This window comes from Haemaphysalis longicornis, unplaced genomic scaffold (genome assembly GCF_048455015.1).
Source record: "Haemaphysalis longicornis isolate Haplotype H1 unplaced genomic scaffold, Haemaphysalis longicornis Haplotype H1 scaffold_2, whole genome shotgun sequence".
In the NCBI taxonomy this organism is placed as follows: Eukaryota; Metazoa; Arthropoda; class Arachnida; order Ixodida; family Ixodidae; genus Haemaphysalis; species Haemaphysalis longicornis.
The window spans coordinates 185,634,864-185,658,086 of NW_027526295.1; the positions used below are offsets into that span (position 1 = coordinate 185,634,864).

Genomic DNA, 23,223 nt, shown 5'->3' on the forward strand with positions numbered 1-23,223 from the left:
CTTCCTCAAAAACACACGCACCTCAGCTCGCAAAATTCTCAAGTGCAGCAGCCACGCCCCCTTCCTCAAAAACACACGCACCTCAGCTCGCAAAAAACGCCGTCAAAAGTCTCAATGTCGCCGGAGCGGGAACATTTAAACTGATTCTAAAAGGGAAGTGTTTAGACTAACCACTGGCCGCATTAGGTGTACGAGAAACGACTACAACATGTTGAAATAGGCATTATAAATCATCGATCACCGGTGATCGATTTGAATAGGCGTGGTAACGAAAGAGTTAAGGGGGGACGCGGCTTTCAACTTCGGAAAAATGACCAAAACATCGTTTTTTTGAAACCCACATATTCGGCTTCTATGTTTCCTATTCTATGCGTCTGCAAAGTTTTTAGGCTGAAAAGCGTCGCAAAGTGGCATAAAAAAATACTTTTGTCAGGCGCGGTGACAAACTATCAGCGCAAAAGGGCGAAAAAACGGCAATTTTCGGAGCGCTCTATCTCCGCACCGGTGCCACCGGGCGCGGCCATTTTGATATGGTTAGATCGGCCGAGCGATCGTCTTTCCGGTTCTGCTCGTCTCTTTTATCTTCGTTCATTCACAAACGCACAAACGGCAGAAAAGAAACGACGCACAAACGAAGCTAGAAATAGATGCTGAAGCGCTATTGGTCCTCCGGTCGGGGCGCAGAACAAAGACCCTCCTGATTGGATGTCACGGGCGCAATGCAAGATGGCGGCCGCCTGAGCTGCGTAGCGAGCGGTTTGAGTTCATTTTCGCCGCTTCACTCGGCCGAGTTTCTGTTCAATCTATGGCATTCAACACAGACGTTATCGCGGTGGGAATGCCGGAGATAACGAGCCAGATTACGGGAAGTTGTGTGGCTCGAAAGGAGGAGGTAATCGAACGCTTCGTGGAGCGCGTGACTCTACCGTCGCCAGACCCCGGAGGGTGACGCTGTGTGCGCGCTTGCGATAGCGGTTCGTGAAGTGAACTTTTGGTCGGGTTTGCGATGTTTACACGCTTAGTTATTGCTGTGTTTTGACTGTGGGCTCGCTAGCCTTGAGAAAGAAACGGTCGACGCGTCAAACGCTGCGGCGCGCACGTCATAGCCGACGCGCATTGGAGCAGCACATGACTGGGCAACCGGTTACGATTGAACGCCAGTAGTTGTAATTAATGCCTGCGACGTTACATTTAATCTTAAAAGCGACCTGACCAGCCATATCAGCAATAATCAAAGTTCGATATGTCGCGGTAAGCGTGCGCTGCGATGCGCGCGAGCCATATCGCCTTTCTTGCGTAACGTTTCCCGTGCACTTGTAATTTTCATGCAAACAGGTTTGAGTTAGTAATATAGGAATAAAAATATGTTCTCTGCATTAAAAAATGTACGTTTCTGTCGCAGCATCTAACTGATTTTTTAGTGAAATTATTGATACCATTGCTTAGGGCATACTGGCTTTGCTGCGAGAAATAGTGGATGCCTTGAATGTCAAAAGTAGTAAAAAAATATGCTCTTGCATTGAAGTTGGAAGTTATGCAGAGTACTCTACCAAGCTTCAAAGTAGCTTATTTTCATCCTTGTGGTATGCAAACTTTTGGAAATGAACACCTGCACGTATGAGTACTAAGTTGCTGTGCCAGGCAAGATGATAAAACATAAAAAAAGCCAAAAATGTTCAAATTTAAGTAAAAAAAATGCTTAACTTGTTGCCAGTGTGACAACACTGCAAAAGGAGGCTGTTCAGTGCGATACAGCCAACCAGCTAACCTACTTTGCATTGAAAGCCCATTGAAACCCATCTCCCCCTTCATTTGGTCTGCAAAGTGGGGTATGTACTCTTCACAGAGGAGCTGAAAATGATGTTTTCTGGAAAGAAAGGCTGTAAAAGGCACTCCAATTTCAAGGCAAGGCATTCCAGAAGCCCCATGTTCAAAAGGACATGAAAGGCTACAACCGTGACGACTTTTGATAAGTGAAACCTATGTTGCAACTTTGGAAGCCGTTTTCTCAAAACAGTTTTGTTTGCCACCTGTGTCGCTTGTACCAGGGATTTCTTTGTGACCGCTGGGTCTATTTTGATTCCGTTTCTTGCATTACATTCCTTGATGAACAGTTCAGGTCGTGACACTCTTGGTTTTCCAGATTTGTTTTTTGTGATTTTTTTATTCAAATAATCGTTCACAGTCAACATGCCTATTGCACATTAACCTCTAAAAAAATGAAAACTAAAAAACATTGTGTTGTAAAAAAAAAATTCTAAAACTGTCACGACCTCGTCCATTCATTTGGGAATGCAAAGCACTTCGAACAAATTTTCTATCATGTTTTATAAGCCGCTCAAGCTCGGTACAAGCGGAACAGAAAGAAAATTTAATACATAAAAAAGTTTTCACAATATTAGTTCGCAATTTTTATGGTGTCATCATGGAAGCATTTCCAGTTGCTGTGCCAATTTTCATCAAAATCCACAAAGAAATAAAATTGTTGATTTTGAAAGCCACGTCCCACCTTAAGCAAAACGCACCCTAGTTCCATACTTGCATTAGATGTACAAGAAGCCTTTGATAATGTCACGCATTCAGCAATCCTCCAAGGCCTCCAAACAACCAATCGCGGGGCATCCAAATACAACTTCATGTGGGCCTTTCTCAAGTACCGCACCGCAACCCTCCATCTTGGCCCCCTCCAGTCTGACCCTTCTGACACTCAGCCCAAAGGAACACCACAAGGTTCCGTGATCTCCCCTCTCCTATTTAACATAGCCTTCCTTCAACTCCCAGCCCAGCTTTCTGCGATCCCCAACCTACAGCACGCTTTCTATGCCGACAACCTTACGTTCTGGACAAACACTGGATCCCCGAATAGCAACATGACACTCTTAAGCAAGCCATCAATTGCATAGTCAGGTACCTGCAATAGCATGGTCTGACATGTGCTCCACATAAACCTGCGCTCCTCATTCTTTGAGCCCGCGCCCAAGGCCAACCCCCAAACCCCACTCCGAACCCGTCTGTTAGGATCAATTCCACGCCCGTTCCCCAAGTGCCCTCACTCCGTATTCTTGGTGCGACGTTCCACGCAGACGGCTCTGAGGTGGCAATTCTCCCACAACTTCACGTCAAAGTCACTGAGCTCAAACATCTCATCAGAAGAATCTGCACCCAGCACCATGGCTTAAAAGAACCAGACATCTGCCGTGTTGTCCAAGCCCTACTGGTCAGTTGCATTACATATGGTGCTCCCTATGTCAACCTCAAACCAAAGGAACATGCCAAATTAGACGCCCTTATCAGGAAATCGTAAAAAATCGCCCTCAGCCTCCCCGTCTTCACGCCAACTGCCCGCCTTCTGCGATTGGGTATCCACAATCGCCATTCTGAGCTCCATGGAGCACAGCAGGTCCAGCAACTACCGCACTCCTCCACCTTTCACTCCCTCATTCCGCACTCATATCTTCGTGTCTTCCAGCCCCAAGCACATGCACCCTTCCTTCAATGAAGGCAGAAGACAGGCCCGCGTAACCCGCCTCAGAGCTGAACACCACAACAAGCCAGACACCCGATACACAGACGTCTCTCCGTACACATACCTTCCTGCTCACACACTGGTTGCCGTCGACTCCAAACCGGCTAATGTTACCTCCCTCAGCCTTCTCCACGCAAGCACCACGACAGCTAAAGAGATAGCCATCGCTCTGGCAGCAACCACGGCTCCTTCCAACTACGTGGTAATCTTCACAGACTCGCAGCAGGCTTGCTGCAACTACTGTACAGGCCGCATCTCACCCTCAGCGCTCAAGATTCTATCCTCAATCAAGGATAGAATCTTTCGAATGAACCAAATTGTGTTTTGTCGTCATGGCTCCTTTAATAGTAATCAGGCTCTGGTCATTACACTGTTGAACCGATGCCTACGTGACAACAGATGGCAACACCGAAACTGATGTTGTGACCATATTTTTGAGATGACTTGTGCACTTTATTTTTGACCTTTGTTTGGTTGTGGCTGTCATAAATAACATGATGTTAATAAATTAGTAGGTTGCAGACTTCACGCCTTCAGAAGCCACCCTCTTCAAGCTGATTACGATGCGCTTTCTCTCCAATGCTCCTTCTATTCTCGCTGCTTCCTCAAAACGTCTTAGAGTGTTGCACTGCAAGGCCCCAGAAATAGTGTAACAAAAAAAGGTTAAAACAACACATAGGCTAACAAAATCTACATCTGTTTTATCCACTGAGGCAAACTTGGAATTCTACAACCAATATGCACTACACGTCAATATGTTTTTTTTTTAAAGCTATACAGATTCTTCTAACCGGTTTGATGGCTGTTAAAAGCTTTTTTAAAAGCTTTTAAAAAATTTGCTGCTGTAAGAAAAGCAGCAAATTTTATAGCAGGCGCTAAAGCAAGAGAACACTTGCATTCAAATGGTCTGTGTATAAACACAGTGGGAACCTCACCTTTGCACTATTGCTGGCAGCCTGACGAGCTTCTGCATTCTTCAAGGTGCCCGGCGTGCCTTTCTGAGTGGCACTTTTGGGTGCAGCCGGAGAAGGAGCTGGGCTGCCCGGGTTCTTCCTCTTGGGCTGCGTCGCCTTGGACGAAGACGGCCCCGCACCATCCCCCGCTTTGTTGGCTTCAGGTGTTTCGTCATCGTCCAGGTTGATGACCTCTCCCTTTGCAGGCCTCTGCAGAGACAAGGACCGGAAAATAAGGCACCAGCACTTCAGCCAAACGTGGTCGCAGAATATAATGGCACGTCAGTTGGTACGGTACAAAAGGTTTTCAGAAATGTGTCAGAAGAAAACTCTGGATAACATGATCTGGTTATGCGACAGCTTGCCGCAACCATTGCTGTTGCCCCATTGTGGCTGCGGGAAAACCGAAGCCCACTACAATATATATATATCTCCCACGTTTTGTTAAAGCAGAGGCCCTCCAACATTTATCCCTAAAGAATCCAATTCCATCGAATCCATTTGGCCAAAAAAGTCTATTGTTATGTGAGGCAAAGCTTTGAGGGTCACTGTGCTCACAGCATCATATTTTCACGCTTCCCCCCACATATTCGCTACTGCTTTTACAATCTAACCAAGGGCTCCTTGGCAGATATTGAGTTGCAAGAACACTTCACGGAGAGGAGAGTACAACACAAAATAAAACTGCCAGCTTCGATTCAATCAATGCTTGCTTTTACACGCTACCGTATAAGCTGGAATATAGGTCGACCCCCTGCACCTTGAGGTGGGAAAAGTTAACAAAAAAAAAATAATAATAATTCGGCAAAGAAGCGCACACACAATGTCTATATTTATTTTCGACGCCCGTCCATCACTGCCACTCACTATGTCTGCTGAAGTCACTCATCCGAGCTGTCAGAGTCGTCCGAGGATGACTGCTTCTCACTGTCAGCATCCCACAGAGCGTCATCTTCAGAGCTGTCAAGCGCGTTGCTAATAAAGCACTTTCTAAACGCTCGTGCTACCATGTCGTCGGGTAGCGACTGCCAAGAGGAGGACACTCAGCTTGACACGGTCGCGAGGGATGGTCTTCGCAGATGGCCCACAGGTGTCTTTTCGTTGTCGCTGGCTATCCACTCATTGTACAGTTCGCGGAGCCGGTTTTTAAATGCCGTGTTCAGGACAACATCCAATGGCTGAAGGGTGGAGGTCACTCCCGGAATCACATTGAGGTCGGAGAAAGGTTTTTTTCTCCCGCAGACAAACCACATATCGCTGAAAGTTGATCAGCTTCTCTTCCTACGCGTCCGGCAGTTTCTGGCAGATCGACGTCTGCCAACGACAAATCCCTTCCACTTCATAAAACGGCGGACCCACGACCTTGAACCCTTGAACTCCTCCCTAGAGAGATCGCTTTTGGCAAGCGAATTCGACCACTTTGTAGTGGATGGCCTCCACCGTAACTGGCAGCGATCGTGAGCGAAGTTACCGAACGAAGTTCCGAAGTTTGTTCTCCAACTCGGGGTGCACCGCTTGACGTCCACGCTACGACGGTTGCATGCACACAGCTTAGCTTTCTGGCTCCACCAGTACCACACACTTTCTCCGTATTCCCATTCTGCTCGGCGAACTCAATCGCCTTCAGCTTAAACGCAGCGGTACACTGGCGTCAACTTCCGCCACTCATCTCAGAGCAGACACGTACAGAAATGCACGCGCACACACACACAAGACGAGTAAAAGACGAAAAACTAGAGAAAAGCCAAAAGCAAATAAAGGCCTGATAGAGCGAGAGAGCAGTCCGACACAAAGGGCGATGGCGACGGACTACGCTCACTACGCAAACGCTTGCACCTTGTAGCCAGGCAGCAATTTACATTCTGCTAATGACCGCTATACAAGACGAGGGGTGACTTTCGTGCGGATTTTTTTTGAAAAAGAAAAAAAACACGACCTACACCGGTTTATACAGCATTTGGCTGAGCTCGCCACCAATTTTGAAAACTTTCCAAATAATCCTGTTAAGTCACACTGTCGTAGGTGACACAGCCCACAAAGAGCTGATATTTTCAATAGACCTCGCTGCATCTTGAATAATTTTGGAAAGTACGCCTCATGCTCAAAAAGCTTTGAGATCCCTCGCCATTTTTCCATAACATGCTCAAACATGCAACGAAACCATGGTTGCAGGCAACATGTTTCTGCCCCACTCTGCTGTAAGCAGTGAGGTCCAGGTAATTTGATTCTGTCCGCAAGAATGCCTCTGTGTCAGTGGTAAAAGCCAAATCTCACGACGGAGAAAGCCTTTCTTTCTAAACCACAGAGCGTGCTCATATGACCAGTTTTAAGCCCCGCCTCTCAGCGTGGCTAGTCCGCGCCAGAAAAGCCGCCTTATTTTTTTCACTCGGATTCCGGCTGGACCAGTGGGGTTTTGGAGCTATGTCTGGAGAGCTTCCCCGCAGCACCATTCGTCGTCACTTTCTGGTGGCCTGCTGTGAGGCGGTGGTAGAATCGAGAATCGCCTCACTCTCTCTAGGCTGTCATCTACTAATTTCTCTGCACGTGTGGATGTGCCATTAAGCTGGATCATCTAGTGACGTTCCGCAACATCGCATATCCCTCCACCTCCTGCAGCCTCCTCAGCAATCATGTGAATCCTGCTTGAAGGGGCCATGCAGACAAAATACAAGTTTGTTTTATTCGAAAGATTTCGCATTTTATAGTGCCCCCAGCGCTTGTCCGGCAGCAAACGATGCCGTATTCAGAGAAATCAATAAATTTAGGTTAAAATTTTGATTCTCCCGCCAAATCGTGTGTTTTCGTGATGTCAGCAGTGAAGTCATAAGTGCGCATATTCAAACGAACTACCACTGAGTCATTCGGCTCTGCAGCCTTGCTTGCCGTCAGTTTTCCCAGATGGCGCTACCACACTCATCCACACACCATTGCCCGCCGTTGCTTTCTTTCTGAAGGTACTTGCACCTGGCTTGTTTTTGTTACTGTAGAAAGTAATCTTTTCATGAAACATGGGCTATCCTCGACAAACAGGGTCACGTAAGACAACGTCACTTACGCTAGTCGGCCTGTGTCGTGTGAGACAACCCCAAAGCGGCGGCCAGGTGTGCAATAAATAAGCATAGTGCGCCCAACACCAACAGCAGTGTGCATCGCCACTTCAATGTTTACGTGTATTTTCGTAACTTTCATTGTACAGTTAAACCTCGATATAACGAAGTCGTACTTGGGGCCGCAAATTTCGTTAAATCGAGAATTTCGTAAAATCGAGGTTTCGATTTTACAGTTCATTTAACCAGTTATTGGGGTTTTAACACTTTGGCCCTCGCCAGGCAACAACTGCTATGTAGTTACCTCTCCAATTAAAGCAAAATTTGTACTAAAACTGGCCGCGAAAATTGTGTGAATTAAGAGTTTCAACACTTGGGCAATGGAATTCGGATAGCCGACGGTAGTTCATGTGTCATCGTAAAACCGGTGCTTTTTCCGCAACGCCTCATTAAATATGATAGCAGACTAGGTTTCCACTTTTTGTTTTTTCATTTCGGTCACTACTAAATGCCGCTGTTATAGTCAATTGAACCCGCGCCCGCGTCCATGTCCCGTGAACTTCACCCCGCCGAGGTGCTCGTTCGAAGTTACGCCTCTTTTCGTCTATTCAGTGGTAGGCTTAGGGGCCTAGGCGCGGCGGGCCAACAGCGGAAGGCTGCTATGAAACTTTCGAAAGACTTTTTTCATGTACAAAGGCTCTGCAGTATAGGCGCGTGATGCAACCACAACACTCGAGATAAAGCCATGATTGCGAGTTCAGCGGAGTACACGCGGACCGCTTCACTGTGTGGAGCAGCGCTTACGTGCTCCGGAAAGCGGAAAGCTTACATTAAATAAAATTCTTCCGGCCAAATTCGATTAAGCAATTACTTTTATGCCCACTGAGCCCTTACGAAACTGATTTCTCCGCACCGCAGCTGTCTAATGAACGCTGGTGAAACGAAGATGACCACGTTCAAAGAGAGCAATTTATTGCCACCAGCACTCGATGTTCAAGCCGTAGTGAAGAAGTCCGTAAGCAGTGCTTGGCGTCCGTAAGCAGTGCTTGGCGTTTCTTGACCAGGGCGGGCTTTACGTGACGGTCGTATGCTGACAGCGCTAACAAGGTCTTAAAATTCGTGTGCACCTGCGTGCCTCCGCAGAACATCGATGGCATCCATCACACTTCGGTGGCTGTCAGTTTCACCGAACTTCCTCAGGCTCTTGTTCGGAACACTTTTCTTTCTCTTGGAGTGCTCATGCTGCTTACAAAACTCACCTAACGATGCACGAACAAAATATTAATTTGGTTATCAGCGAGCACAACCTAGAGCAGCAGCACCGTGAGCAATGACGCGTTGATAAAAAAAGCTTGAAATAGGCTTCGGTAGCCTAAGCATAGAGGGCGCTGGCGTAGGCAACGATGGAGACGTCAAAATAGTGGCCGCACTATTAAACCGTCTATGACCGCTAGCGGTTTGTGCAGCTTCGTTCTTCGCTTTTAATTGTTGTTAACCGTAGATTTCACCGCTTTTCTTTCATTTGAGCCTTCAAGAGTCAATTTGAGCACTGAATTTTTTCAATGTAGGGCCTGAGAGGCAAAATGAAACGTGCCTCGACCGGAATTTCGTTCTTCCTTTCTTGCCGTGACTTCGTTAAATCGAAAGCGCCGCACAAAATTACTTCGTAAAATCGAGACAAAAATACATGCATTTAGCAAAATTTTGTTAGAAAACTTGAAAAAATTCGTTATATCGCGAATTTCGTTAAATTGAGGTTCGTTATATCGAGGTTCAACTGTATACCCCACCATTCCTACCACTGTACAAGCGCAAATAGCTAGTTCGGCAAGCTTATAAGCCGTGCCTAATTATACAGTGGAATCTCGATGATATGATTCTGGGTGATACGAATTTCGGGATGATACGAATTTCTGATAAGTCCCGGCGAAATCGCATTGTTTGCAATGGGAAAAATTTCAGTTCTTACGAACGGACCTGTGCTGCCCGACGGATGATACGAACGAGCCGACGAGGTGCCCGACTGCTGTGCGAGCAAGCGACGGTGACGTACGGGCTCTCTCTCCCCTCTCTGTCGCTCGTTCTACAGGAAAGGCTGGGGTTTTCTTTTCTGCTTGTGAAAATGTACCACGAAACCACCCGCATGCTACGCGGGGCGCGGCCAGCCGCGGCAACATGGCGGCGGCTTCGGTCACGAAGTGGTTCGGGACGCTCGAGCAACCGCTTCAAACCGCTCTTTAAAATGCCGCTCAAAGCACACATGAAGTATCTTGCGCGGTAAATGAGCTAATAATGCGTGCGAAAAAGGTGCTATAAAACATCATCCGCGCCGCTAGTGAAAACACCCATGAAATATTTGCCCGGGGTGCTAAGCCTAAACATCTCCGGCGGAGCCAGCCGGCTGTCTCGAGCACTTCGAAACTGCCGCCATGAGGCTCGCGCCTGCCATTGGCGCAGAGCCACTAAATAACGTTTATTCAGTGACGCTACTTGGCGCGAGTCGTCAGGCTCCTCCCACTGCCACGCGCGCCATTTCTCTGACCGAGACAGGCGGCCGCGGGCGCGGAATCGTGCGGGCGTGAAAATATAGCGCGCGCAGCGCCGACGCGCACGAATCACGTGCAAATTTTTTAGTGCTCAATTTTTTGGTCTGTGTTGGTTCATACGAATTTCGGGTGATACGAATACTTTTCGTGGTCCCGCGAGATTCGTATCATCGAGATTCGTATCGAGATTTTACTGTATGTGATTCTCAAACTGCAGAAAATTTTGAAAACAAAGTTACAAGATATTTTCAAAGTGAATCTTTATGAACGCTTGATTGTTTTTCTGTTCTGTTATAAAGTTGAATGTATCTGCTGTAACTTGTCTCATGTACGTTGTAGGATGTACTATTGTGAAGTATATTTCGTGATGTATGTGATGTAGCATGTAAGATTGTAGAATGTAGTTTAGTGATATATTCTTTTTTGTATCTGCTATACATTTCTTCTTTATGCTTGACATGACGGTTGTTATGTCAGATTTCTACCTCACCCCTGCAACAACCCAACTGGCCAACAGTACCTGGAAATTAAAAAATTACAAACCAACTAGTGATTCCCATTTTGAACAGTACCGCAGTGCCTCAAGCAGCACAACTTGCCAGCACAAACCTTATGCTTTGCTTCCGTTTGAATCTTGCCTCCACACACCGCAATCCTAAAGTCGTCACGAGCAGGGGTGGAACAGGGTACATGGGTTTGGAAGTAGTCCTGGGAGCAGGCCAGATTGCTTTTTGTAACAGGTTTAAAGCAGCCAGAAAAGCCGTTTCTCAGGGGGCTGGCACAGACGGCCAGCCCCCTGACAATTAAGTGTAATCTATTTATCTACTACATTAGGCCTTACTGTGCACTAGAACCTACTCTGAACCAGAACACAGTTCTTGTACTATATCTAGAAATTTACAATATGCGGTGTTGCATACCTTCGGCTCCAGCGAGTATGCCACATTATCATCAATTGATTGTAGGGTTTAATGCGCCGACACAACGCAGACGAAGAGGCGCGCCGTAGTGGAGGGCTCCGGATTAATTTTGACCACCTGGGGATCTTTAATTAAGTGCGCTGAAATCTCGTACACACGGGGGTTTTTGCTTTTTGCCTCCATCAGAAAAGCGGCCGCCGCAGCCGGGGATTGAACCCGCGACCTCGGGCTCAGCAGCGCAATGCCTTAGCCACCACATTATCATCATTCAAAGGGTAAACCTCACACACAGAGTCAAAGGGGATCAGATAACAAGCCTCGCTTCATGTCCGGTAGACAGCAGTGTTAAGCGAACTCATGACGGCATTCCGTAAAACAAGGCGTTTGCTTGAATTTTTTATATCGAACAGTGGTTGCACTGCAAGCACCGGAGAACATAGCTTTGTCTTCTCCCGTCACTGGATTTCGAGAGTTGACAGCGCACACCATAGACTATGCAATGAGGGCGTGTTAGAAGGCATAATTAATGCTGGACCTTCCTCCACATAAGCAAAGCAAACCCCAAAGTCCACAGGTGAAAATGAGCAATTACCGCACAGCAAAGGCCAACCAAATTAACAAGTGATGCCATTCCCACCCAGGAATTTCTAGAAGTTATTGAAGAAAAGCTTTCTTTGGCTCGTCAGCCAGGTTACAGGAAGCTGCTGCTGCTGCTCTCTGGCTTTATGTGCCCGAGTTTTATCTTACACCCGACAACGCTGGCTGGCCTCTGGTTATTGAGCATGTGGGGCCTGGTAAGCGACTCGCGTGGTGCCTGGGAAGCCCCTGTTCCTGCACGCATGACGTTCCCTGCGCTTAGAGATGGTGGTGGTGTGTTTGACTGGGAAGTGAAGGCGCTGACTGTTTCTGGTTACGTCTCGTACTTCTCAACTCGCTTGCCATGGCCCACCAATCTGAAAAATCAGTCAGTGCGCCAAGCACAATAACACTAAGAAAAAATGTCACACGGTAGTTCAGTTTAACCCACGTACGTCACAATGAAAGCTTCGCATTATGTCGATTCCCACGTCTATGTGGGATCCGCCAATTTTTTGCCGACACTTTCATTTTTCTTTCCCTCGACCCGCATGGCGTAGAGAAAGGGGGACAACGGGAACCCACCTTCTTGGCGGTGGTGCCCCCTGTGGTCGGCACGGCAGCCTTGCGGTCCTCGCGGCAGCCCCAGGGGTGTTGCAGGTGCATGTCCGGGTGCAGCTTGCGCACGTGTGCCACCAGGTCGGCCCGGGTGGGCTGCAGGGAGTCGCAGGTGGCGCACTTGAACAGGGAGCGGCCGCACTGGTCCAGGTGGCACGACTGGGCGTGGGTGGCCAGCAGCTCGGACGAGGCAAACACCGCCTCGCACAGGGGGCACTTGAGGATGAGCCAGCACTGGGGGCGCAGCTTCGGGTGGGAAGCGCTGCGGTGCAGCTGGAAGCTCTCCAGCGTCACAAAGGCCATCGGGCACGCCTGGCACTTGTGCAGCGCGCTGCTGTGCGTGTCCACCACATGGCCCGCCAGCTCGGCTGATGGATCAAGAACGGCAAGGGGGGGAGGAGTTCATCAGAGACAAGTGCAAACGGAAGCCAGCGTAGGTACTTCAAATGCCTCCTATGTGGCCTGCTTGCTATGTGGCCTGCCTGTTATGTGGCCCGTCTCCTGTGTGGCCTACCTCTTGTGCAGCTTGCCTGTTATATTGATCAGAGACAGGTGCAAACGGGGGTCGACACTGATACTTTGCATGCCTTCTATGTGGCCTGCCTGTTATGTGGCCTGCCTGTTATCTGGCCTGCCTCTTGTGCAGCTCGCCTGTTATGTTGATCAGAGACAAGCGCGAATGGGGGCTGATGTTGCTACTTTGCATGCCTCCTATGTGGCCTGCTTGCTATATGACATGCCTGCTATGTGGCCTGCCTCCTATGCGGCCTACTACTGCTACACATGCCTGGCGCATACAAGGCCTGTGCTAGCAATACAGCCCCCTCCTTACATGGCCAGCCGGATAGTTGCAAGGCCTGCCAGCTGTTACCACAAAATTACGCCTAGCTTCAAGCAAAAATCTGCCCATTTGTATGCGGCTCCCATATCACCAACCATCATTATCATGACCTACTGTTCCCTACATGAGGAGCAGCCCTCTCAGCATGGTCTGGATCCTGCTCTTTACTTTACTCACAAAGGTGGAACAAGGAACGGGATCACATTCCCCCTTCATGGGAAACCAGTGGATGACAGAAAATGAAATACAATGACAACAACCTGTGGTCCCCTTTGAGAAGCAGTTCTCACAAGGAACAGCAATGTTCTCTGTCACCTATCAGAACGGGAAGTGAGGTCATGATTTGTCTCTTTAGGGGCATTAATAACATGTTATCATGAGCAGGTGGTGACCGAAATTACAAGCCCATTAACTGCAACCACTTCCGATGTCCTCACAAATTCATTTAAAACAGGAATGAACTCCCAATTCCACTGCTTGCTCTGCCACCCGGTCAAACCATCAAATAGCCTGTCAGACCAACTTCTTGACAACCTCCTTCGAAAGCTGCCTTGCTTGCACCCCCCTCCACACTTCGTTCTTCATTGACTGACTGGTGATTAGATTGTGAATAGCAAAGAAGGCTCTGTTTTCTTTCAGCATATACAACACCATCCTTCTACACAAAAACAAAAACTGAACTAAGGAGCATGAGAAAGAAATCTGCTCAGATCAGTAAACACTGTGCACTCCTAATGAACAATGCATGCTGAAAAGGTTTCCCTGGCAGCCTTTCCAGTCTTGGAACCTATAGGTTCATAAGCACAGCAACAAGTGCACGCATGCTTCAAGCGCGGATACCCGAGTCAGGTTAAATGCTGGTAAATGTAATTCCCCTTGGTTAGCATGAGACTGCTCTTCCTTTATTTCTTCCTCCCTAACACTGTCCTAAAGGAAACACAGCAGCTCCTACTAGACGAACACACGGAACAGACCTTTGTCAAGCAAGAGGGCCGGGCATAGCTGGCAGTGGTAGCCCACAATCCGCTCAAAGTGATGGCAATAGCGGCTCACGTGCTGGTGGAACACATTCCATTCCTCCTGCAACAACAAGTGAGACAACAGCCCGCTATGAGCACCACGAACTATTGTTCAACACAACCGATATGCCTTTCAACAAGCAAGCCCCTATGACATCATTACAATGGAACAGCTGGTATACTTTCTGTATGTCACTCCAAACTGTGACAAATGACGAGACAGTTGATTTTTCCTTGAGGAAGTGCAAAGTTCACGAAATGCAAAAATTAACTTCATGAACAAGCGAGCAAAGTAGCAAGCAAGTTGGCTTACACGGCACACGGTACGCAGTTGTTCTATCCATTCTCAGCATAGTGGGCATGTGCTATGTGCGTACTGCGAGTATGGGCCAAACAAAACTCTTGGCACAACATGCATTGGCTACACTACCGGTAGTAAGAAGTGCTTGGTAGGCACGGTACTGGCTGTGCATTGAATACTAGTAGCAGAACAGGTAACTCTACTACACTACCAGTAGTAAGAAGTGCTTGGTAGGCAAGGTACCGGTTGGTATCCCCACATATCTCGTTACAAGGATAGTTAACTCTTGGCTCCTCACACAACAAGCCCCAATCGGCCAGGCTCTATTCGTCCATAAACCACACATGCATACACCGGAAGTCATTTCACACTTGTTTAATGCAAGGTTAATGAGTTTTATGGGGTTTTTTGCCCAGCAGTGGCATCCTGCAAAAAGACCAATCCGAAGGAACAGGCCAGACATTAAAGCTCAAAAAGGTGCATGTCATGAGGCAGAGCCAATTTTTCCTCACGAAACATAAATTTCGAATACTCAAATACTTCCAAAAGTAAAACTGCGCTGCAAATCGAATCGAACAGCAAACAGTATTCACAAAGCACTTAAACTTTCCAATACTTGCACACCTCAGGTGTTTTTGTGTTTTGTCCCGGACAGATACCTGCCAAGGCTCAGAAGTCGATTAAGCCGCTGTACACCACATGCCACAGTGTCACCAAACACCGTGTTTACCCAATTCTAGCAAGCATCTTCTTTTTTCAGAGTAAATAGGTCTTACATCCGTGCATGCGTTGTAACTGGGTACAAAGTTCGGCTGCTCCGTAACTGCCCACCGTCGACAGCAGAAGCTTACTTGTTGCTGGAAACCATGACGGTGCATTTTCTCAACACTTTCAGCGTCCCAGGAGCCATTTGCAATCAAGTGCTGTGCTGCCATTTTTTGAAAATACCTCTAGGTGTAAACTTATTCTATGTGTGGAAAGAAGAGCCAAATAGAAGCCGGGTGAATGGTTAAACCTGGGCTTGCGATTCCGCCAACTGTGGCTGTGAGAGCATCCAAAAAACATGGAATTTATAACGGCACGGATGGCACTGAAGACAGATGGTGTGGTCGAAGAGTGACAAGGCGCTGTCAGAGAGTGACAGCAAATTAAAGTCAGGTGAATAAACAGCTTGTTCCCATCTCAAAATACGAAAAGTTTAGCACATTGTTTTCATCTGCGGGAATCTCACGCCGTTACAAGCAAGAGATTTTTTTGGTCGCGAAGATCGGGTGTGATAGAATCAGTGGGCACGATATAATTGAGTAAACACAGTAATTCGGCCACCTTGGGTACAGAAAACTTGAAGCTGTTCCATTCGATTTGAAAGCTGTCGGAAGTGCACAGCAATGATTCGTTATAATTAATGGGCTGCAGCGTCGTTATCTGCTCACTGCTACTACTTAACGCATTTCAAATTTCCCGCCTTCGCAGTGCTTGCGCGCCCCCTGCCTGACTGTGCCAGCGGGAGTTCTGTTATTTTTGTGCTTGCTTTTCCTCCCGCACGCGACGGCGTTGCATTGCCACTTTTTTTCGCTTACTATCGTAAAAACCAACCGAACGAGTATTCCTAACTAAACAAATGCGGGCACTTCCAGTTAATTACGTATATTTTTATGCCTCCAATGTGACTACAATTTTCTTTGTGCTAAACGACGGGGAGATGTAGGACAAGCGCCAGCGGTTCACGAGTTTTGAACGCTCATGACTATCTAAACCGCTTGGTTTTTGAAGCCTCTGGGTTACGCCGCGATGACAGCCGCCACGACGGAAGGCCGTGTGGCTCTACTTGGGTCCAGCGAACGAGTTATGACGATAAGGCGAGCCCCTAAAGTGCTCCAAGGTGCATCAAGGTGAGTAGCAGTTCTTAGGCATGATCCCCCACACCCCTGAAATGCCCCGTGAAGCATCACCTCGCAGCGAAGGCCGCATTCGGGGCAGACGTAGGGGCGGCGCTGCGCGTGTAGCCGGCGGTGTGCCCGAAGGGCGCACTCTGACGTGCACAGCATGGGGCAGCTGCTGCAACGGAGCAGGTTCCCCCGTGAGGGTTGGAAGTGGTCCTCCCGGAAGCCGTCGTCGTCCAGGTTGGTGTAGCACTCTGAGCAGACGACACTCTGCAACACCTGCGGGGGAAAAGGGCAGCGTTGGAGGCACCCCCAAAGCTCCCGCTCACCTCAAGAAGGGGGGGCACATTGGTGAAGCTTTCGTGGCACTTTCGGTTCGGCACTATGTACAATGCATTTCGGCAAACAATAACTTATGTTGTCCTAGGATTAAGCCACTACACCAGTGCACCCCACCCAAATGTACCCCTGTGTTGTTAGGGCAGACGACACTGATGCAGGTGACGCTAAGAACAGCATCATTCACGTTAGCGGAGTCAATGGAGATCAATTTGGTTTTTTTGTGCTGCTGCAACAGCCAACAACCAAACAGAATGCCAGGAATGAAGCCTTTGGCTTGCTGGGTTTGATTTTCAAACTAATTGCCACAGGTTTTCCACAAGCCCATGCCCTTGCCACAGAAGAAGGCGGCAAGAGCTGGGTAAACCACGACACATTCAAGCTACTGCCTGCCAAATTTCTTCCGTGCACTAACATTTCTCAGGCAGATTTGTCCGCAGAGGCTGGTTGTGAACACAGCAACGAATTTTCTCCCTCATTAATATTTCTCAGTTGTCTGAACAGAGAAATATTAACTCATTGACTGCTATTTCTTCACTTTCATGAAATCGTATGTCAACTTGCTCCCAGATGACAGTTGAGATTAACTCAGCTAGATATCTGGAACGAATGAAAAACCAGCGTTGGACACAGAAGAAAACAACGGGACAAGCCGGCACTAACAACTTAACGAACAAGGCACTTGAACGCCTAGAAATACTTTCCAGCAACAGCATTACACATGCGTCGAACGCCTTGATAGATATCTGGACAGTTTAATAAAGCTGAACTCAAAATGGACGGACCAAATTTTCTATGGCGAAACACAACCACAACCTGTTCCCCTCGCAATTCAGGTGTGTCTTAGCTTCTTCTATTTCTTCCTTTTATGTGATGATTTAGGCATCACAAAAATCATTTAACCCTTTAAGGGTCACGGCCGTACACGTACGGCATCGGCAAACACTTTCAAAATGGTCAATGACGTACATGTACGGCATTGCTTGTATCTTTAAAGAGCACGCCTTTTTCGCTAACTTCTCTTGCTTGGCATGTGCTGCCACACATTGGAAATACGTCAAATTTTTTTCTTGCACCTATGTCTCTTCTTTTTATTTTTTTATGATTTACTTCAGCAGCGTGCCGGCCATCGTTTGCGCATCCGCTAACGAGGGGGCGCCCTGGGTATCGCCAGAGTCCTTCAATGTTTTACTGGTCACGAAACTTCGGCGCTCGTTTCATATAGGGACCGTGCGCGCCACTACAGGCGCCACCGCCGCACGAAGGTCATCCAGCCGCCGCGCGTGCGGCGTCTTGGCCAGCTCTTGGCGTGCAAACGCTCGCTGCTTTTAGTGTCGGTGCGCTGATTAAGTGTGTTTTTTTCGTAGTAGCTAGCGAAAAATAGTCCAGTCATTGTGTATATCACTTGCCTTCAATGGGGTTTTACTTTTCGAAGAAATTACCGTAGACTTCGGCCGCGAACGGCAACGGCTTCTGCGTGCCCTGGCACAAGCGCTGCGCCGTCGTGTTGACGGATTTTTAAATCTCTATTGCTTCTTTTCTTATAGAAAAAGTTGTAAATACCACACATACGGTATCTGCGTAGCCACGGACTGCTGCGGGCCTATCGATAATAAAAAAAAACTGAAAGAAACCAAGTACGCGTCGTTCAGACTACGCTTAATGAATCCATTGATATCTCTGGAATGCACAGAACGCTGAAAGAGATAGCCCATTAGTATTGTCGTTTCGATGAGTGGGTACACACTTGAGAACATCTAAAAACGCTGCAGCAACGCGAAGGATCAAAACGCGAAGAGATATATATGTTGCACCATGTGTCTTTCTGTTTCCACCCTTTGCAATCCTCGCAAAAACGGGAAGCGAAAAAAGAACAATAAAACTGATTTTATCACACGCAACAAAAAATTTCAATGTTACGAAGGGAGACAAAAGAGCGTGGTCCAGGGTAGAAAAATTTATTTTTTTCGCGCTGCGATGTGCAGCATACGGAGGAAACAGAATATTGCTACGAAGCCAAGAACGACGCAAAGCTTTTCTGAACGCAGCGAGCTAGCGAGCTCCTGCTCTACAAAGGCTAGCATGAAACACAAACGTCGAAGAAGCAGTCCGCAGTGTGACGTGCACAGATGAACGTCGATAAAGTGAGTGGCGCGGTGTTTGCTATGCATGCATTACTATCGGAAAGTTATTAATTTCAAATCAATGAGTAAAGATCGTTTCCCCGAAGTCCGGTGTCGATCAGGAACCCAATCGCCCGGGCTCCGGTTGATTTGGCAGGAGGCTGGCTGGGCGATGGTGTTAAAGTTCTTGGAGACGGCGGCCGAATTGATTGATTGATTTGTAGGGTTTAACGCGCCGACGCAACGCAGACGATGAGGCGCGCCGTAGTGGAGGGCTCCGGATTAATTTTGACCACCTGGGGATCTTATCGTGCGCCGAAATCTCGTACACACGGGCGTTTTTGCTTTTCGCCTCCATCAGAAAAGCGGCCACCGCGGCCGGGAATCGAACCCGCGACCTCGTGCTCAGCAGCGCAACGCCTTAGCCACTGAGCCACCACGCTGACGGTGGTTCCTGGAATCCGGCGGCGCCGTCTGTTTTCTCAATGGGGGATTAGCCCTGTGGTATGCGGTGGGCCAGACGATCCGTCTCCCGTGCGCGCCGTGACGAATTGGAGTCGACTGCTCTGCAGTGTTGGCAGTGCTACATCGTCAGACAGGGCGGCGGGTTCCCACGCGCAGCCCGGGCGCCTGGCCGCTAATCTCATAAGTGGACCTTACACCATGGAAATAAGATTAAGAACATTGTCGAAGAAACAAAAAATCAAGTTAGCGACAAGGTGGCACACTTTTCATATCAAACAACATTGCCCGACGGGACGTACGACAAAAAGAGCAAACGGGCGCTCTGGTTGAAACGCCAGATAAGAAACCGGAATCGGCCACGCGCGATTACAAAACAAACAAAACGAACCCTAAGGGATAATTCGCGGAAATATGAAAAGTAAAAGCACAAGGACGTCCCAAATCCTTTTTACACGCGAGCCTGAGCGCAAGGTAGTACAAGTTTGCAAACAGGTATGAAGCACCGCTACAACCTGACTGATATGACAAAAATCCGATTTTAAGTTAGCCTTGTACAATTCTAGGTCCACGTTGCTCTCAAAAGGGTACATTGCTTTTTCCATTGTCACACACAGTGCATTTCCACACACTGTCACACACTTATAATCGAAGCTGAAATCTCCCGTTGCTTGCCTTGGAATGGCGCGCCTCCATTTCTCACGCAGCTCCCCGTCGCTCGGTCAACAGAACAAGAAAACATTTTCTGTGGTATCGTTGTACAAGGAACGACATCTCGGGTCGCAACACATGTTCGGCATCGTCATTGCACTACTTAAGTCGCATCACAACAGCGCGAGATGCACGTTACATTTTTTTCCCGCACAAAACAAACACAACTCGCCGCGGCTCCGCCGTTGCAGCCAGCGCAACGCCGCCGGAGGAGTGACCTCAGTGAGAGGGTGGCGCCACCGCGCGGCGGCCAAAGGCAGCATATGAAGCTCTCCCATTGAGTTACGGAGCAGTTTCGTGACCAGTAAAGCATTGAAGGACTCTGGTATCGCCCACCAGGCACCCGGGCGCCTCTCGCTTCTTGCGCCTGCCACAGACCAAGGTCACCTGCGAAACTGATGAGGCTTTTTTTTTTCCTTTTTTGCGTATTTTATGAGCGGTGCGCCGTCTATTGCTCCCGCATCCGGCCGCGCTCGCCCTCACACGTGCCGCAGCTGGTTTTGGTATCGTCCTCCGGGCGCTTCCCGCTTTTTGCACCCGCGAAACTGATGTCTATCTGATTTTGATTCACTCAAAAGGTGCCGGCTTGTTACTCTCTCGTTTTTATTTAGAATTTTTCTTCTGTTACCCATGAATAAACCACATACATGTAACAACATAAACGATTTTTTTGTCACTTTATGGTCACCCTAAAAAAATTACTATAATTTTTTCTCAAAATAGATTCATCCGAAGAATTTAAATCAGCAATAAAAAAAAATCGACCCTGGGGGGTCGCATTTTCCGAAAAAATTTTACCCTCAAAGAATTAAGAACAAGTAACACCTTCAGCTTGAGGAAATCGAAGTAGCTTCCATTACCCGGGTGCATCACAATTGTTCCAGAAGCACCCCAAGATGGCCTTACAAAACTGCTGTTCTTGGCACTTCCAACAATAATACGGTCACTAAAGAAATCAGATTAGTCACAAGCTTTGAATTAGACAGCTGAATCCAATACCATCAAATCTGCATTTTCTAAGACCTCCTGACTGCGATCAAGCTTTGAATTTGACAGCTGAATCCAATACCATCAAATCTGCATTTTCTAAGACCTCCTGACTGCGATCAACCACTATTTAAGGCGCCAAATGTAATGTCACAGACCTCCTTCCAATTACACTGTGTGCACTTTGAATTGATATCAGGCGATGTGAAAGCTGCATTTCTACAAAGCCTAATTACTCGCCAAACATTTCGAATGTCTTTGTGGTGATCCTCACTCTCAGTGATAATTCAATATTGTTCAGCCTTGCACTTATAGGACCATGCTTTCGGCATGCACTATTTTATATTCCTTTAGCACACATAGAATAATTTGGCTCTACGTTGGTACTGTCACAGCCTACAAATGCTTCAACCCAACACATTTCGTGCATGTACCCTATGCATGCTAGAAGGAAGTGGTGGCATGCATTCATTTATCAAAGCCCTAAGAATGGGTGAGCCAAACTAGTTTGTAAGACCCCATATCTGAACAGTATTACAAGCAAGATGAACAAATGCAATCAAGAGGACACAGACAACGGTTCTCCTTCCTTATCTCTGCATTCCTCGTAGAAGCATTTCAATATACAGTGACATCAGTGGGCATTCATTAGTGTCAATGTCAGTGCTTGGCACGGCCAACAAAGTCAAACTATAAGCCATCTGTCTAATCGTAGTTTCTTCCCAATAGAGAACTTGAAACACATCTTTTTAACACCCATAACACCTGTTTGTAAACGTGTCCAGCCACTAGTTTAGAAAGCCACAAAACATTTGAGCCAAGCATAGAGACCAACCTCCATGTAGCGAAGAACAGGTGAAGAAGTGGTGAATGACACCTGGCAGCTGCCTGGGCATCGGCTTCGAACAAGTGCCTGTTTAGAGGCAATCTGCCACAGGGGAGTTCAGAAGCCGGCAAGCCTTCCTACCTTGATAGCGCACAGCTGCATTTTTATTGCAGACAGCATCGCTCGCTACTTTTTCACTGGTTTTTTGCTGCATGGAGAGGGGGTTTCTCGGACGTATTGTCAGCAAACAGGCATCTTTACTACGCTGACAGCCGGGAGGCCCCCATCGGGTGTCGTTCGCCACTTCTTCGCCGGTTTTTCGCTGCATGGGGGTTGCCCTTTACAATTCCACACATTGCCCCCTCCCGTCCCTTGTTTTTCAGATTCCAAGCATCTTTCGTCGATGCACCTGTACGATTTCGTCGTCGTCGTCGGTTTCGTCGGTTTAGTCGATTCTTTCACCCGTGGAAAGTAAAGGCATTTAATGCATTCTCAAAAAAAAAAAAAAAAAAAAAAAAACACTGTACTCCGCTGTTTAGTGAAGAAAACACGCTGCTTGATTGAATTTTTTTAATGAACTTACAACCTTTGCATCAACTTCATAGTTCTCTCTGGTCATTTTGATAGACCATGACATTAAATCCAATTTTACAGTCTTCACACAAAAACATCTGAGCAAAAGCTTGACCTAAAATCTGTGTAGAAATATTGTACACCAACACCAAAAAACGACACATTATCAAACCATAGTAAGTAATCAATACACACGCTCGTGATTGAACAAGCTCAAAAATGCAAATCAGTACTTCATTTCTGATAACAATGCACCGACACAATTATAATAGGTTAAGTTTGAAAGTGTTGTTCTGATCACCCGCAGTGTGATTCACTGTCGGAACACGTTAAATTAAGGACCTTACTTTTGTAAGTAAAAAGCACATTGTGGATATGTTTGTGTATTTATTAATCCATTATTGTTTGGATATGGATGTCTCATGTGCACTGCCAAACGACACTTTGCAAACTGCTGTATATTGTGCGAACGTGAGGAGATGCTGTAGCTTCCTTTTCCTATGCCTACTGGGAATAAAGCACTCGTGTATTTACTCCCAATGACCTTTATATAGCTGCCTGATGTGATTCTATGATCACATTTAACGACTGCCTGATAAAAACAAAGCAGAACTGAGAACAAATGAATTGATTACCTGATGTTTTAACCAAATATGAAGTCCCATTCTACAAAATGTTGCAGCTTTCACGGTGCCTCAAGGCTTGAAGAAGAGAAAAGCCTTAAACCGGCCTCGTTATAGGGTCACCTTTAACATTCTGTCCTGCATACCAAATTTTTAACATCTGTTTCTACAAAGCAGTTCTTTCTTACCGTGCCATTTTCTGGATATAGCTGGTTTGCAGCATTTCCCGTCGAACTGAGAGAAGTACGCTGTCCTGAACCCCACCGTAAATTTGTGACTGGACAAGCATTGACGCATCTCTCTCTCTCTCTCTCTCTCTCTCTCTCTCTCTCTCTCTCTCTCTCTCTCT

General features: G+C 47.3%; 1 protein-coding gene across 3 annotated transcripts in view; it reads right to left on the reverse strand.

The window, feature by feature from the left end:
• LOC144169631 (zinc finger protein 532-like) overlaps window positions 1-23,223 on the reverse strand; it is a 54,098-nt gene that overhangs the window by 13,036 nt on the left and 17,839 nt on the right. For 2 of the 3 annotated variants that reach the window (XM_077698886.1, XM_077698888.1), the window contains 5 exons: window positions 16,300-16,509; window positions 14,002-14,107; window positions 12,154-12,554; window positions 10,682-10,780; window positions 4,462-4,689 (listed from right to left, as the gene is read on the reverse strand). In XM_077698886.1, coding sequence (XP_077555012.1) covers window positions 4,462-4,689; window positions 10,682-10,780; window positions 12,154-12,554; window positions 14,002-14,107; window positions 16,300-16,509 — 1,044 coding nt within the window. The remainder of the gene's footprint in view (window positions 1-4,461; window positions 4,690-10,681; window positions 10,781-12,153; window positions 12,555-14,001; window positions 14,108-16,299; window positions 16,510-23,223) is intronic. The other variant, XM_077698887.1, reaches the window with a different exon arrangement.